This window comes from Notolepis coatsorum (genome assembly GCF_963971535.1).
Source record: "Notolepis coatsorum genome assembly, chromosome: 13".
Classification (NCBI taxonomy): domain Eukaryota; kingdom Metazoa; phylum Chordata; class Actinopteri; order Aulopiformes; family Paralepididae; genus Notolepis; species Notolepis coatsorum.
Window position 1 is genome coordinate 92,764,555 of NC_140177.1, and position 16,616 is coordinate 92,781,170.

Below are 16,616 nucleotides of genomic sequence, written 5' to 3' on the forward strand. Positions count from 1 at the left end.
ACACTGATGGATCTACTGACAGAATATGGATATTACTCAGGGTATAGACTTAATGTGACAAAGACACAGACATTAGCACTGAACTACACCCCAACGATAGAGATCAAAGAAAAATACAAAATCAAATGGGACATGGACAGGATCAAGTACCTAGGGGTGAACATCACAAGAGGGGTGGAGGGGCTATACGATGCAAACTATACACAGATAAATCAGAAAATCAAGAGAGATCTAGAAAGATGGACGGTGATGCCCCTAGATTTCAGTTCAAGGATCGAAATCATTAAGATGAACATATTACCAAGGTTACTATACCTATTTCAATCCCTACCTATATTAATACCACAAAAACTATTTAGGGAATGGGATAGACAGATATCAAGATTAATTTGGGGGGGGGAAAGGCCAAGGATCAGATATGTGACTCTACAATTACCAAAGGAGAAAGGAGGGATGGCAGTACCCAGTTTAGAAAGCTATTACTATGCAGCACAGCTTAGAACAGTAGCATGCTGGTGCAATGTGAACTATGAGGCCAAATGGAAAGATATAGAAACCAAAAGAGAGGGATTCAAAGTGCAGGCACTGATAGGAGATAGGGAGCTGTTCAGAAGACAGGAACAACTACTAGATCCAATTACCAGATTCACTATAAACATATGGAACACAATAGTAAAGAAATACAAGCTAGAAAAATAATCTAAGATACTGAGATGGATAGCACATGACAACAAATTCAGACCAGGGATAGAAGACCATGGGTTCAAGAGGTGGGAACGGGGGGGTATAACAGCAATGTGCACAATGACAGAAGGAGGGGAGATGCAGACTCTACAAAAATTGAAAGAAAGATACGGACTAGAGAATAGGGACCACTTTAGATATTTACAGATTAGGGACTACTATAACAAGGAAATAAAGCAAGATAGAGACAAAGAACAGAATGGGGTAATTAAGATAATGGTAAAGTCATACGAAGGACGGAAGGGGAGGGTGATATCAGCACTATATCAGGCAATAATGGACAGTAAGGGAAATACAACATTGTATGTAAAAGAAAAGTGGGAAAGAGAGTTGGAAATAGAGATAACAGAGGAGGAATGGTATGACACATGTAAGACACAACAAACAACCACAGGATCAAGGATATGGAGGGAGTTTGGGTGGAAAAATATAATTAGATACTTTATAACACCAGAAATACAGGGCAATTACACACCAGCAAAGAAAACATGTTGGAGGGAGTGTGGACAGGAAGGGGCGAACCATACACACATATTCTGGGGATGTCAGAAGATAAGGCACTACTGGGAAGAGATAGGGGGGATAATAAATGAAATAATAGGATACGAAATACCCCAGGGAGGCCAAGTGTTGTATTTGGGGAATCTGTCACAAGAAGGAATCCAAGGGGAAGACAAATATTTGATTAAGATATTGATAGTGGCAGCCAAGAAAGCTTTAACTAAACTGTGGTACAAGGTAGAAGTGCCGACAAAGGAACAATGGATAGAGTTGGTAGAGGGGATACAGGAAATGGAGAGAATCACACATCTGCTGAGGCTGCAAGAAGAAAAGTTTGAATGGAAATGGGGAAAATGGGAAGAATACAGGAGGGGAAGTAACGACATCACAGAGGTTTGAAAAGGATACAAGGAAATGAATAAAAATGTAAATAAATAATGCAAATGTAGTATGGACCGAAGGACCCATGCCACACTTTTTCTTTACTCATTTTTTGTCTATTTGTTTTATATTTATGTACTGTGTATTGTCTATGAATGTTGTCTATGTATGTTGTTGAAAAAATGAAAACTTAAAGGGGCTATGTACTGCTATTCCTAGCACTATTTGGGCAACTTTACACAATTCCTGTTAGTCTATTGAAGACATTTGTAAGTTTTTTTTTTTTTTTTTAAATGCATTGTTTTATATTTCTAATCAAGTACTCAAAACCATCATTTTTCAGCCTCAAGAAATCAGGCTGTTATGGCCTGGCTCCGCCCATAAGCACTTTGAGTGACAGTCAGTCCACAGTCTGCACTGGTAGAGGGAGGGAGGGAGGGGGGGGAAGAGAGAGAGAGAGGGGGTGGGAGAGAGAGAGAGAGAGAGAGAGAGAGAGAGAGAGAGAGAGAGAGAGAGAGAGAGAGAGAGAGAGAGAGAGAGAGAGAGAGAAAAGACAGGCCCCCTCTCTCCCTCCCTCCCTCTCTCTTCCTTTCTCTCCCTCTCAGTGATGAGTCCGCGCGCGGCAGAGAGAAAGAGAGAGAGAGAGAGGGAGGGGTGGGAGAGAGAGAGAGAGAGAGAGAGAGAGAGAGAGAGAGAAAAAAAAGACAGGCCCCCTCTCTCCCTCCCTCCCTCTCTCTTTCTCTCCCTCTCGGCTCTCGGTGATGAGAGTTCGCGGCAGCTTGTGTTTTTTTTCTTTTCTTTCTTTCAATCTCCCGTTTGCGGGTCTGTGGCGCGCGGCCGGCAGGTACCCCCCCCCAAGTGCCCCCTCTCTCTCCCTTTCTCTCCCTCTCGGTGATGAGTCCGCACGCGGCAGAGAGAGAGAGAGAGAGAGGGAGGGGGTGGGAGAGAGAGAGAGAGAGAGAGAGAGAGAGAGAGAGAGAGGGGGGGGGTGGGAGAGAGAGAGAGAGAGAGAGAGAGAGAGAGAAAAAAAGACAGGCCCCCTCTCTCCCTCCCTCCCTCTCTTCCTTTCTCTCCCTCTCGGCTCTCGGTGATGAGAGTTCGCGGCAGCTTGTTTTTTTTTTTTTTCTTTCTTTCCACTCGCTGTCTGTCTGTCTAGGTAGAATGGGGGCGGGCATTAGCTCCAACCACAGAGCCAATCGCATCACCCAGCGGCCGCAGGGCTCTACAGTGCGACCAAATTGCTCGCATATGCCCCTAAAAATATTTGTATGCGAACCGTAAAAATCAATTATGCGCACGCTGTGCGAATACAGATTATAGCCTCTCTCGTCTTTTTTTTCCTCCGCTGCGAGATCGTTAAAAAACTACAAGTCCCACATTGCACTCAAGCCAACGGTCCAATCACAGTAGAGTGAAGTGACTGGTTTCATGGGAAATAAAGCAAATGACCAATCGGAAGCTCTCATTTTGCTTGTTTACTTCCTGAAACTCCGCGATCAGGGCTCTCGTTTTCCGAGACACAAACTTATTATAGTCTCTCTCTTACCAATAGCAATAGATTTTAGAACACCTAGATTTATCGATAGCAATAGTAATATAACGTTAATGCAACAAAACGAATGCCTTGCTTTGTTAATCATAACGTTGATGCAGTAGCGTATGTCGGTGTGTTGGCTGTAACGGACATGACAATAACATAACGTGTACACATTAAAATTGCGATAATCTATTCTAACATTTTCAAATCGATGCAGTTGAATTTCCCCCTTAGGATCGATGCATTGTTACACCCCTACACCAAAGTCACTGGCCCACTGTGTATCTGTGTGTATAATAAATTGGCTAGCGTTATCAACAGCAGAGGTGGGCAATGGGTCCAGCTGCAGCGCCGGAGTGCAAGCGATGTGATGTAATTGGCAGACTCGACTGTCAATCAATGGTCTAACTGACACGCAAACTCAAACAATGTTTCTGTACTGGAGGTGTGATTGATTGATTGATTGAAAACTTTATTAACAGATTGCAGAATGGGTACAATACAGTACAGCTCAATACACACAATTGTTAAGGGGATGCAGACCAGAGAAAGACTTTCGTCTTGTTTACATCAGGGTCCCCCATTTCAATTAATCAGGAAAGTGTACAGTAGGAAAGTGTACAGTATTTCAATAGGCAACCCTGAAAGGATTATTTTTCTAGAAGAGCAACACAGCCAAAACATAAGCATTGTATGCATAAAAGGGGCTAAAGTTAAGTGACTGAACCTTTTGTAGCAGTAGTTTGATTTGATAGGGACAGCACATGTTAATGAACATCAAGTACAAAATACAAAATGTAAACATGCAGGGTTGTAGAAAGAGCTAATTTACACACACACACATGCACGCACAGTACAAATATACATTTATTTTTGAAAAAAAAATACTTGAAATATTTTCACTGTGCTCCTAAATATTTTTGGGTGCTCCTAAATTTCTTTGTGTGCTCCTAAATTTTTTCATTTAGGAGCACCTGTGCCCCTAGTGAAAAAGGTTAGCGTAGAGCCCTGGGCCATATGACGTATATCGGCCGTTCAAATCAAAATGGCCTGATTTACTGGAGGAGGAAAGGGGCTGAGCTGAAACAGAGCAATCCGCCAATATGGTATTTAGACACTAAAACACATTGATACGAACTCCTATTACTATAATACAATGCTAGAGACTGAAAAATGACATTTATAGTACATAGCCCCTTTAAGTAAAAAAAAGAAAACACACATTTATTTATACTCGGTGAGCTCTGAGGTGAGGCCACCTCAATTACATAACTACTGTGTACAACAAGATAAAACAGCAAAACAATGCAATCAGTTAAAACATGAATCATAGAGAAATTAAATCAGACATTTAAAATTCCTTAAGGGAAGGAAGAACTTCCAGCTTAAACTTTGACTGAATGTCATTCCAGGACTTTGGGGCTGGCCTGCATAAGAGAATGCTGTCCTGCTGAGACCTGTACTAGTCTGTGGAACTTTAAATGTCTTATTCTTATTACTTGTATTATTGCACAATCGCTGCAGGCATGACCTCCCGCATTTCACTGTATGCTTGTATGCCGTGACAAATAAAACTCTTGACTTGACTTGAACTTTAAGTGTGATCCAGTTACTAGATCGTGTTTGATGGGCTGGAGCATTCCTGTCCAACAGGGCGCCTGAATACTTTCCACAACAAATTCGTGTTTCCGCATCTCTGATTGGCCACGCGCGTTTCTGGTCATGTGACATGTGCGCCAATCGTGGGACCGCAAGTTTTTGGATGGTTAAGCTTAGGCGCCCTTTCGAAGTTGGTTAAGGTTAGAGTTTGTCTTAGAGCATGGCGATAGAACGCCTGCCCTGATTCCAAACTCTAACATTAACTGCGAAAGAGTCGCCTAAGCTTAACCAGTGATAAACTAGGCGTTAGGTAGTTTGCAGGCCGTTAGACCCGGAAATAGGCGCAGAACTTGCCGTCCCACGATTGGCGATTGGGAGGGCTGTCCCCGACTAAGGATTTGGATGGTCAACTAGGATTGGCCAAAATTTGCCATTAGTCGACTATTGGTAGACTAAAAAAATAAATAAAAAAAATTTATAATATTTAAAAAAAAAAAAAAAATCTTCATTCCATTTGGGCTGTGGGGGGTGCTTAATGTCTGAAGGAGTCGACTGAAGGCTTCTTGTCCTCTGCAAACGCATGCAGTTGGTCCACTGATGGATACATCTTGATATTTGTCTAGTCTAGTGTGTTCATTAGATGGGTGAAATCCTCTTTCAGTGCCTGTTTACGTAGGCAGTTAGCCTCTGGTATGCGTGCCATTAGCGTTAGCCACGCTTCTAGGCCTCTTTTCTTTTGGAAAGAATGATAAAAAAATTTAAAATTTTAATATTTAAATGTTTTAAAAAAAAAAAATTATTTCGACCGATTAGTCGACTAATCGATTAATAGGGGTCGCCCTAGAAAGCATAGACGCCTGCTATATATCATCATCATCATCCGGTCAACGCCTTGAAAATGTACAAGAGCCAATGATAGCCTCGCCGAGCTGCCAGGGATGGCCAACCAACCTTACTGTAAAGGATACAATGGTGTGTAGTAGGGATGTCCCGATCAAATTTTTTTGCTCCCAATCCGATCCCGATCATGTGATTTTGAGTATCTACCGATACCGATCTTTCCCGATCCGATCAAAAATTTATTAATTAACACTATGATCGCCGTGGACGAGTTTACACGTCATTCCTAGCCATGCTCATTCTGCCGAAGACACCGTAACTCGTCTTTGATGTCAATATTTCAAAAATCTGTCATCGAAATCATATTTCGTTTCCGGAGCCCTGAGACACACTGCAAAGCTCCACTCAACTCTCTAGCGGTTCAAGAGCGCCATCTGGTGGCCGATCGGCAGATCGCCAACCGGAAATTAACCTTTGAACCGGTAGTGCTCATCCATATGTGGTCCGGGCACTCGCTATCGTTAGAGAGACTCCGTATTGACACAGTGAACATCGATCGGTGCAAATAACTCGAAAAACAACATGATTTGGACGTATATACTATTATACAACCTGGAAATGGATCGGGCATTTCTCCATCCCATAATAGAAAAAATTCTGTTCCACGCTCATCTGCCAGCGGCGTGAGGAAGCCACGGTAAGATTCAGTGTTATATTCTAACGTGTTCCATATAAACTGCTATGATGAACATATGACCCACTCTGGATGAATCATCTAACGCTGCCCACGGAATTATAAACGATCCCCCGCCCATCCGGTCATCATCAGATGATGCGTAGAAACTTCTAGAACCACGTCCAGTTGACATTTTTTATCTCGCACAGATTCCTACCAAACTGTATTTGATCATCAATATAATGCATTTAGGGCTATAAATCACGTTCTGAAGAAAGCTGCAGAAAACGATAAAAACATACTTATACTTTAGACCATATTTTAGTATGAATATGTGAATGAAAAAGTTTAACGTTGCTACACCCTGAACAATACATATAGGACATTGAATGGGCCATAATAATGGCAATTTAGCAATAGAATTTAAAAAGTTATAGCCCTGCAAAGAAGGGGAACTTCTCCATAGACAAATAGAGCTGGCGAGGGATGGTAAATTATGAATTTAACCCATGGCGATTAAAGTGTTAATTAAAAAATAAAAATAAAAAAATTCTCACATCCCAATTTCTCACATTACATTCACCCTGAATGTTGACGTTATCCAGGTGAAAAGTTAACTTCATTCAAGCGAGGCATTGCAACCGGAGTAATCTTAAAAACTCCGTCTCCAACCTGCTGCTTCATGAGAGCAATGGCGCCATCGTCTGTAAAAATCAGGTGACTGCAAGTTCTGCAACTAGTGGATGTCCCTCATCCTTGACATAAATAATTTTTTTTTTTTTTAACAAATGTTTATTTTCCCTTTTTTTAACATGAAACAAGACAAACAATACAGTAACAATAATAATCAATAATAAATGATAAATCACAGGACAATAACAGAAATAATAACAACAATAACGATAGTCCAGTAATTAAATCAGAATGAATGTAAATGAAAAGACATAAAAATAATAAATACAATACATGGGCTCTTGCTCGCTCTTCCCCCCCCCCCCCCCCCCCCTCAGGACCCCTACTTGGACTATACATCCACTACTTCATTTAACCTCAGAAAATTACAAATATATATGCGTTCCTTTATCTTCTCCACCATAGCTACCCAGACTGCTATGCTGGCTTCATTAACACCTAAAATTCGTGCAGTGGATATCTCTAGATAAATCACATCGAGATAGGTAAGAACCCAAACCTTCTGGCACATTTTATCCGGTTGAATCCAGCGTGACGCCATACATTTTTTGGCAGCCGTAAGACCCGCCAAAATGAGTCTCTTTACATGTACAGAGGTCGATAACTGAGAAACATCATTCAACAACAATACAGAAGGCAGTATAGGTATGGTCAGAGACAGAAATTCTGATAATTGAGTGGTTACATTTTCCCAGAAAGTCTTGACAGGAGGGCATTCCCAATACATATGCATATATGTACCAATAGCACCGTTTGAACACAAGGAACGTAGTATATTCTGGGTTACCTGTTTATTTATTTATTTTGTTCTGTTGCTGTTTTTTGTGTGTGTGTCCCACGCCCCTTCCCCTTCCCCAAGCATAGCTGTCTCTTAATGATACGGTACAGACATGATGCTGATTGAGAAAGTTATGTAAAGTATTTCTGCATATCTGTACTGTTTTGATTTTGTGCTGAATAAAAAAATATATGACCTGAACACAAGGAGCATCGAGAGTTCGGTCTGAGACCCATTAGGAGCAATCGTCTAGGGCAGTGGTTCTCAAACTTTTTACACCAAGTACCACCTGAGAACGTAGCTGGCTCTCCAAGTACCACCATATGACCGGCGTTAAAATACAGTCTATTCAGCTATGCACAGTTCACGCAGGAGGCAAATGTATTCCTAATACCATTATTTATTGTTAACTTTTGTCAGACACAGCCACAATGTACAAAGGGATAGCACTAGAACTAGCAAACGCTTCCACACAACTCATACAATGCAAGGGGCATTGAGAACATATAACTAACATTCTCAATTAAGAACTGTATTTCAGCCAATGTACTTAATTCTCTCTCTCTCTTAAACTGGCATTTAAAGGGTAAACATTCAAAAATGTATTGAATATGTGTTTTCTTTTCTTTTTTACAATAATTTATTGTAAAAAAGAAAAGAAAACACATATTCAATAAATGTTTGAATGTTTACCCTTTAAATGCCAGTTTGTGTGATGGCATCACAAATTATTGTTAAAAAAAACACACAAAAAGTAAAATATTTTCAATATATGGGATATCCTTCCTCCAAACCGAGTCTAGGGGAAGGACCTCATATGAGGGCCATAAATCATTTGATGTATAATTAAATCAAAGGAAATGCGTTTGTTTTGGCAAAATTCTTCTGCTCTGTGACAATAAATAAATGAATGATGATATGCAATTTAAAACCAAAACTAAGGCCTCAGTATGAGTTTAAGACGTGAACATGGTCATGGTCTGGAGGGGGCTCCCCACCCTCCAGAACATTTACTACAAGCGTTGCAAGGGCAAGGCTAAGAGAATCATTAAAGACTCCAGTCACCCGAACAACTGCCTCTTTGAACTGCTGCGGTCAGGCAAGCGATACAGGAGTCTCAAGGCGAGCACAGAAAGACTCAGAAGAAGCTTCTATCCCCAGGCCATCAGGCTGCTAAACGAACAATGAATGAACACTACACAACAACAACCACCAAACGCACATAGCACACACATCCACACGCACACACTCACTTTAAACAAACACACTGTAGCACCCACTCCACACACTTATAGCACACACCCACTTTAAACAAACACACTGTAGCACCCACTCCCCACACTTTATATTTATGGATGAAGGATTGCACTACAACTCGTACACCTTACTGTAAATTGTACCTAAAATTGTACCTCATCCCATTTCTGCTTTGCACTAGATAGTACTGTACATTAGTACACTGCATAGTATTGTGTATTGTATATTATATGGTAACTCAGAACATTGTACATATGTCTATACCGAACACTGTGACCTCATTTTCTTCTCATCTTCTTCTTCTAAATTCATGCTATATTATGTTATTATGTTATTTGATACTATCTTGTCTAGCACAGTCTCTGGAGCGTAACAGTAAGAAGCATTTTGTATGAAAGTATTCTGTACTTCTGTATGACAACTATTAAAGAACTTGAACTTGAACTTGTTGAATTAAAAAAAAAAGTTACAAAAGAAAAAAATCCAGACTTTTTTTTCTTTTTTTATCCCGATCTTCTGAAAACCACGTGATCAGCCCCCGATCCTGATCACGTGATCGGATCGGGACATCCCTAGTGTGTAGCATACCTATCTCCAGTAATAAATCTAAGTGCAGAGTGGTACAGAGTCCAAGGGTTTCAGGGTGGAAGCTGAAGCATGACGATAAATATCATTGTTGAAAGGAAAACAGTACATAGTCATTTTCCTATTGCTGCAGCTGAAGATTCTGGAGCTGCCGGAAAAAAATAATATTTAAAAATATTTTCTATATATTAGCCTCCTACCTCAAACATCGTCTCCTTCCAGTGTTTGGGTCGTCCTGTGGGGATGAAGCCCGTCTGTTTGTTGCGATCCAGCATTTTGCGGTCGATCTTCTCCTCGCGCTCGATGATGCGGACTACAGACACCAGCATGGTGGGGTCACGCCGCACTGTCACCATGGAGCGCTGGAGGACCATCCACAGCTGCTTGGCCAGCTCATCAGACAAGGCCTGGACCTGGAGGTTACAATTCAACAATGCTGCATCAATATGAAGGTTGACATCCAGTTGCATTTATTTTTATTTTTAACCCAGGGACAACACATATGAATCAACATTTTTTAGTTTCCACATCAATGTCCTCAATGCAAGAGTTAGCTAATGAGCACATAAGTCAAACCCCTGATACATGTAATGTACTTGTAGCTCACATCTTCAAAGTAGATGCGTATGAGGCTCATGTCGCTGGTGTTCTTGCTGTCCATGCGGTACTGTTCGTACATCAGATCGTCACGGGAACACTCCAGGTCCATCAGCTTACGGTGGGCCTGAAGGAGCTCAGACTGCTCAATCAGCAGCTTTGTCTCCCTCACTATCTCTGGGACTAGAGAACCAAAGGGGGGGGGGGGGGGGGGGGAAGGGGGGTGAAAGAAAATTGTTCAAGCTATCTCAAGCTCTGCCCTCTCTTGATTGAGGAAAGCAAAGCTTGTGATAGGAGGGTCAGGGGAAAGCCAGAAAAAAAAAGATTAGCTTGACAGAGGAAAGCAACAGTTGTGATTGGAGGGTAAAGAAAAGAAGGTAGAGGTTAAGATAGGCCAGGCCACTTGAGTTGTTCGGGAACAACTTTGGTCCAAGTTTATTTCCTGTCAGCTATTGTATTAGCAAACCATAATAAGTAAACAGGAAATAAACTTGGACCAATTTAGACTGTTTATGTTTCAAGCAGCGTTTCCGTTAGCCGGTAATTACCGGTATTTGACCGGCAAAATCTGTTGAAGTCCGACATATTTAATCTCTCCGGTCATAGTGTCCGGTGAAAATAGTTCCCTCTGGGCACAGTTTGATTATTTAAATTGTATTTGGATGGGCTGGAGTTGGGTGGCCTATGCGATGAACGAAACAATCATTGCGTTTGTTGTCGTTGCTTCGCCAAGCAGCCGGTCTGGTAATGACGACGCTGTGTCAGCGAGAGCTTGCTGCTGGATTTGCGGAAGGCATGCAGCTGCAGACCCACAGAACCCACCAGCTTTGCTGGCACAGTGCGGTCCCCAGACCTGGAAAGCTGCTCTGCGGGTCTGCAGCTGGATGCTTCTTGCAAACTAACTGCGGCCGGCTCGCGCTGACAACAGCTTTCATTGTTGGACCGGCTGCTTGGTGGAGCAACGATGAAACGAATGTAATGAATCGTTCGTCGCATGGGCTATTTAATTTTGGCCTGTTTTGGTACGGTTCGGGTGGTCAAGTTGTGCTTGGAGGGAGTTGTTTTCACCAGACATTATGACCAGCACCAAGTCGTTGGGAGGTGGAGATATACATCACGCAAACCCACGATAATGTTGCCGTCTCTCTCTGCCAAATTTCTCAGTTCTTCGCTTGATATAATTAATACAAATGTCCAATATAACGGAATTCGTTAGCTCATAAAAATGTGATTATAACAGACTGCTGTTTAGTGTCGGACCGACTGCCCACATACGCGGTCTATTTTATTTCAAGTCAGCAGCAGCACGGAGTATCGAGGGACTTATTTTATTTGGAATATATTAATGACTGTATACGCAAAAGTAGCCTAGTTTTAAGTAATAATATTATAAATCTACATGCCTTGAGGATGACATTCTTTATATAGCCTGCCTATCAATTGTTTTAAAGCTCAATAAACTATGACCGGAATTAATCTCATTTGTCCGGTAGATTGAAATCTTGCAGGTCACGGAGACCGGCAACAATTTTTTCTAACGGAAACCCTGGTTTCAAGTTTCAAATGGTCTATTGACAAATAATATTTGGAAATAGAATTGTCCTATTTCACTGTGTGAATGTGATGTGTTGATGTGTGATGTTTAAACCTCCCATTGACCGACTATTTCTGTTAGAATTCTCCTTTCGTTCACTGTTTTCGTTTTTAAAATCCCTGTCCATAGGATCATCAACAACAAATACTTGAGCTAGCAGGCTCATGGTGGAAAATGTTCACAAATACACATTTCTCCCCCGACACTATTTTGCAAGGTGCGTTTTGAGCTTAGCACTGCCCTAGATGACTTGATTGGTTTGAGAAATACAAACAAGCCAGCATTTCTTTCTTCCTAGTGTGCAATGATAATGGCATCTGCCAAACAATTCTCCTGCACTGGCATAGTGCTAAACACAGTTTGGAGATAGCTTTGCCAGACCAGACCTAATTTTTTCATCCACCAGACAGAGTTCACCAGACACCTTCATTATGCTACCAGGAGCCACATTTAATAATAAAAAAAAGTATCTGCCAAAACTGTCTCAAATCAAAATGACCAGCCACAGGCACAATTTAGTAGCATTTGGCTGGAGTTGGTGCGTGATATGATCCAAATCCCACATCATGAAATGTTTAGAACATTGGACTGTAACAATATGTATGAACAGAGGGGATACAAGGCATCAGTGGTACACACAGCCAGAATTAAGACAAAACATGTACAGAGGGAAACCATTTTGGAATCTGACAAAAAAGACGACCTAGGTAACAGAGAACAGAGTCACATTTGTTTCAGAATATAGTACTTCATCTCAAGTTGTTAAAAACATTATTGACAAACACTGGAACATACTCAAATGTGACCCCCAATTAAAAAACATTTCATCATTACCACCAAGATTCTGTTTTAAAGGGGGAAAAAACATAAGGGACTCTGTCGTCAATTCTATGTATAAATCCCCTGTAGTACGTCACTCTAACTGGCTAAGAACAGAGCTGTGTGGTAACCATCCATGTGGTCGATGCACCCATTGTTCAAACACCATGAAAACAAAGGTTTTCTACCATCCACAGTCTGGACAGGAATATAAAATAAGGGATCTTATTAATTGCAACACCACTCATGTTATATACATGCTGAAATGCCCCTGTGGTAAGGTCTATGTTGGGCAAACAAAAATAAATTTGAATGTGCGAATAGCAGAACACAAGGCAGCCATTAGGAACAGCAATATGGATTATGCCATCGCTAGACACTACAAAGAGAGGGATCATGGTCCTACAGCCTCTCTAAGTTTTATTGGAATACCCTACCACCTAGGGGCGGTAATATAGTAAAGCTTCTCTTACAAAGGGAAGCATATTGGATTTTTACTCTGAATTCTGTGGAACCCCATGGTCTAAATGAATCCCTTGAGTTGAATCCATTTTTGTAATCACTACCCCAGGGGTTCTGTGTAACCTATGTGGGTGTGGTTTTAAATCTACTTTAAATTGTTTGTCATATCTAATGACCTAGGTATTTGTCACTTCTCTCATATTGTGTTATTATATATAATTTTCTAAATGAGTTTATGTGGATATATGTGTTCTTTATGCATCATATTTATACATGTGAGTGATATGCATTACATCCTGCAAAATGATCAATTAAATGTGATAATTGAGTAGCCAATGGGCTTGATGTGTTACAATGTGGGATGGAATATGCTGTATATAATGATGATGATTATTGACACCTGCTGCATAGCACCTGAGGAAGCAGAAGCGAAACGCGTTGTGCAATAAAAAAGCAAAAACCAGTCCTGAGGAGTGTGCGGCCCCTTCTTTCTTTTTGAAGGTTTTCTCCTTTTAGTTATGTATCAGGGTATATTCGTTTTTCTTGGAATACCATCTAAACTAAATGTATTAGGAGTACAAGCGCATTATGGGAACACCTTATTATATAGTATTACTATTCATATCGTACAACACATAGGCTATACAACCATTTCCAATGTAGGGGTAATTTCACTACATGTAATTAAACTAGTACTTCCTACATGTTGCAATAGTTTGCTGGTACTTCAATATTTTATAAACTTTTAAACTTGGGTTCCATTTAAAATGTTCATGCTGTCAAGTTGATAGCTTCCAAAGGCCACAAGCCACTCTGTGGCATCACCATTAGAGTGTTCAGTATCAAACTGGTGTGATCATACGTGTGAAAGGTTTAACTGAACTAGAAGAGTATCTACCCGAGAAGATGTTCTTGAGGTTCTCCACGGCCGAGGCCAGCTGGCTGTGTTGGACCACGGCGTCTTTCACGTCCTTCAGGCTCTCGATGGTGTTGATGCTCTGCCTCCAGTCTTTACTCACGTCAGCCAAGGAGTCCTGGATTTCCTTGACATCCACCAGGGCACTGTGGAGCTGTGTCAGCCCAGTCCGGACACCGTCTAGCTGGGACTGGATAGCTGCCTAGAGGTGGTGAGGAAGGGAGAGGGAGACACTGAGAAACAGAACACACACGTTGCACCTTCAATTGGACTTCTTTTCAGGTTCCAATTGATTGATTGATTGATTGATTGAAAATTGTATTAACAGATTGCAGAATGGGTACATTACAGTACGGCTCAATACACACAATTGTTAAGGGGATGCAGACCAGAGAAAGACTTTCGTCTTGTTTACATCAGGGTCCCCCATTTTCAATTCATCATAACATATATGACATACACAACATACAGATAAGACAGTACTGCTACATCTATACATTTATGACATACCAGATCTAAAAATACAGTACTGTTTGTGATCCAACACACACGCTATTGTTATACCTTCAGCCTAGCCTCTACAGAGGCCTTCTTGCGAGCTTCTCTTCTCCTGTACTGTTCTACTTTGTCCAGCTGGTCAGACCGCTGCAGCATCCCTGCCACGCGCTGAACGGCCGTAGCAACCGCCTCCCTGTTCGTCTCCTCCATAGCAACGGTAAGCAGATGCAACCCAACACCCTGGACCAGAGACTGTACGCAAATATTTCCCATTAGAGGAAAAATAGCTATTCAGAGCTATCTCTAATAACATAATATATTGATAGAAACATCATATTTATGCATGTTGAAAAAAAAAACATCCATTAGATGTATTAAAAGTTAAACTAACGTTAGCAGGTGCATGCATTTAATGTTAGCTAAACATTTTAGAAGCAGGCCATGCAAATTGAGAACAGCTCATTTTAGCTGAGCGTTACGCTTACGCATCTTCATCATTTTACAACATAGTGGCTTGCTCAACAGTTGTATCATTAGATACCACTTGATTGACTAATCAAATGAAACCTAAGTATAGTTTTCTTAGTTAACTGAACTAAGCTAACAATCACTCCAAAAATAGGTCGAATAGGAGGACGGGGGCAGTCAGGGCCCTGGGACCAAAACAGATACTTTCACCTGCTACTGCTACAAAAAGACGTTAGGAATTCAACACGAAACAAATCATCTTACCGACTTGAGTAAGAACTGTAGAAAACGTGCAAAGTCGTAGTATTGCTATGTGCATATCATTATTTTTCTAGTAGTCAAGAACATGGATTTCGGTGTGATGTTCTCCGCACTTCCTGGTTGACAGCTCCCGCGCCCCGCCCAGTAGCAGCTGACTGCAGCGCGCTCAGGAGCGTCAGCGCTGCGCGCCCATCTGGCAGTTTTTAATGTTTGCTGCAACAGCTGTTAAGGGGAACTATTTTACTATTTCTTTCACGATTTGGGCACTTTTACACAATTCCTGTGAGTCTATGGAACACCTCTGTAATTTTTTTTTAATTCATTGTTTTGTATTTCTAATCAAGTCCTCAGGCTAGCCATATCACTGAAGAAGGACATTGTCCGAAACATGGCTGCCATTAAAAAACATTGAACCTGTGAGTGCTGGTCCGGCTACCCTGCTTTTTGATATACTAATCAAGTCCTCAAAAACAGCATTTTTCTACCTCAAGATCTTAAAGGATAACTCCAACATTTTGGGAAATTAGCTTATTTAACATCTTCCCTGGAGTTAGACAAGAAGATACCTTTTTTGTCTCTGTGCATGCATTAGGCTTAGGGAACAGACGCTCCGTTAGCATAGCTTAGCTTCATCACTGGAAGTGAGGCAGGACAGTACCCTGACGTTCCCTACAGGTTTGTTGATATTCTCATTCCTTCAAAGGATCTGAACCGATTGAAGTTTATGGATACCATGACTTAAAATCCTCTTACCTTGACGATTAAAAGCCTCCCCAATTTAGAAAACAGTAATCCAATGGCTGGTATTGATAATATACTACTAACTACTGGACGCTCGGAGCTAACCGGAGCTAACGCAGAACAGGATGTGTAAAGCAAATATAATGACTTCTGTTGTGAAGGGCCAGATTAAACCGAATATATATATTTATTTATATATATATATTTAATTGTATTTGTATATTCTCTAATATTCCCTGATATCCCTTGTATATTCCTTGTACAATATGCATTGAATATCCATTCTAGCCTACTGAACATCCCATAATAGTCTCCATTCTACTATTGGTCGAGACCTTGGTGCCAGGCTGCCATACCCCTCAGACCCAGTTCAAACGTACCGCTCAACATGTACGAACAAGTCCTAGTTCCGCGTAGGAATCTGGCTACCGCACCACTAATGGGACTATTTGTTCATAGTGCGTATATATACTGCGCTACTAAAGTAGGACTTCCTTTTCAGTCCAGTTTCTTACCCTCCAATAGAGTCACAGACGTAAAGCCTCCCCGCGACGCCACGTGTGGGAGTAAGGCCAAGTTCGGCTTACCATCGGTATTGAGACATCGTGTATATTAATATTTGAATAGTCATATTTGGCACTATATCGTCGAGTTGGACGTAGTCTATTA

General features: G+C 41.2%; 1 protein-coding gene across 1 annotated transcript in view; it reads right to left on the reverse strand.

The window, feature by feature from the left end:
• exoc3 (exocyst complex component 3) overlaps positions 1-15,344 on the reverse strand; it is a 46,378-nt gene extending 31,034 nt beyond the window's left edge. The window contains exons 1-5 of the mRNA XM_084326782.1: positions 15,210-15,344; positions 14,544-14,729; positions 13,962-14,181; positions 10,199-10,371; positions 9,792-10,004 (exon numbers count right to left, since the gene is read on the reverse strand). Coding sequence (XP_084182908.1) covers positions 9,792-10,004; positions 10,199-10,371; positions 13,962-14,181; positions 14,544-14,687 — 750 coding nt within the window. The 5' untranslated portion in view covers positions 14,688-14,729; positions 15,210-15,344. The remainder of the gene's footprint in view (positions 1-9,791; positions 10,005-10,198; positions 10,372-13,961; positions 14,182-14,543; positions 14,730-15,209) is intronic.
• Between the last annotated feature and the right edge of the window lie 1,272 nt (positions 15,345-16,616).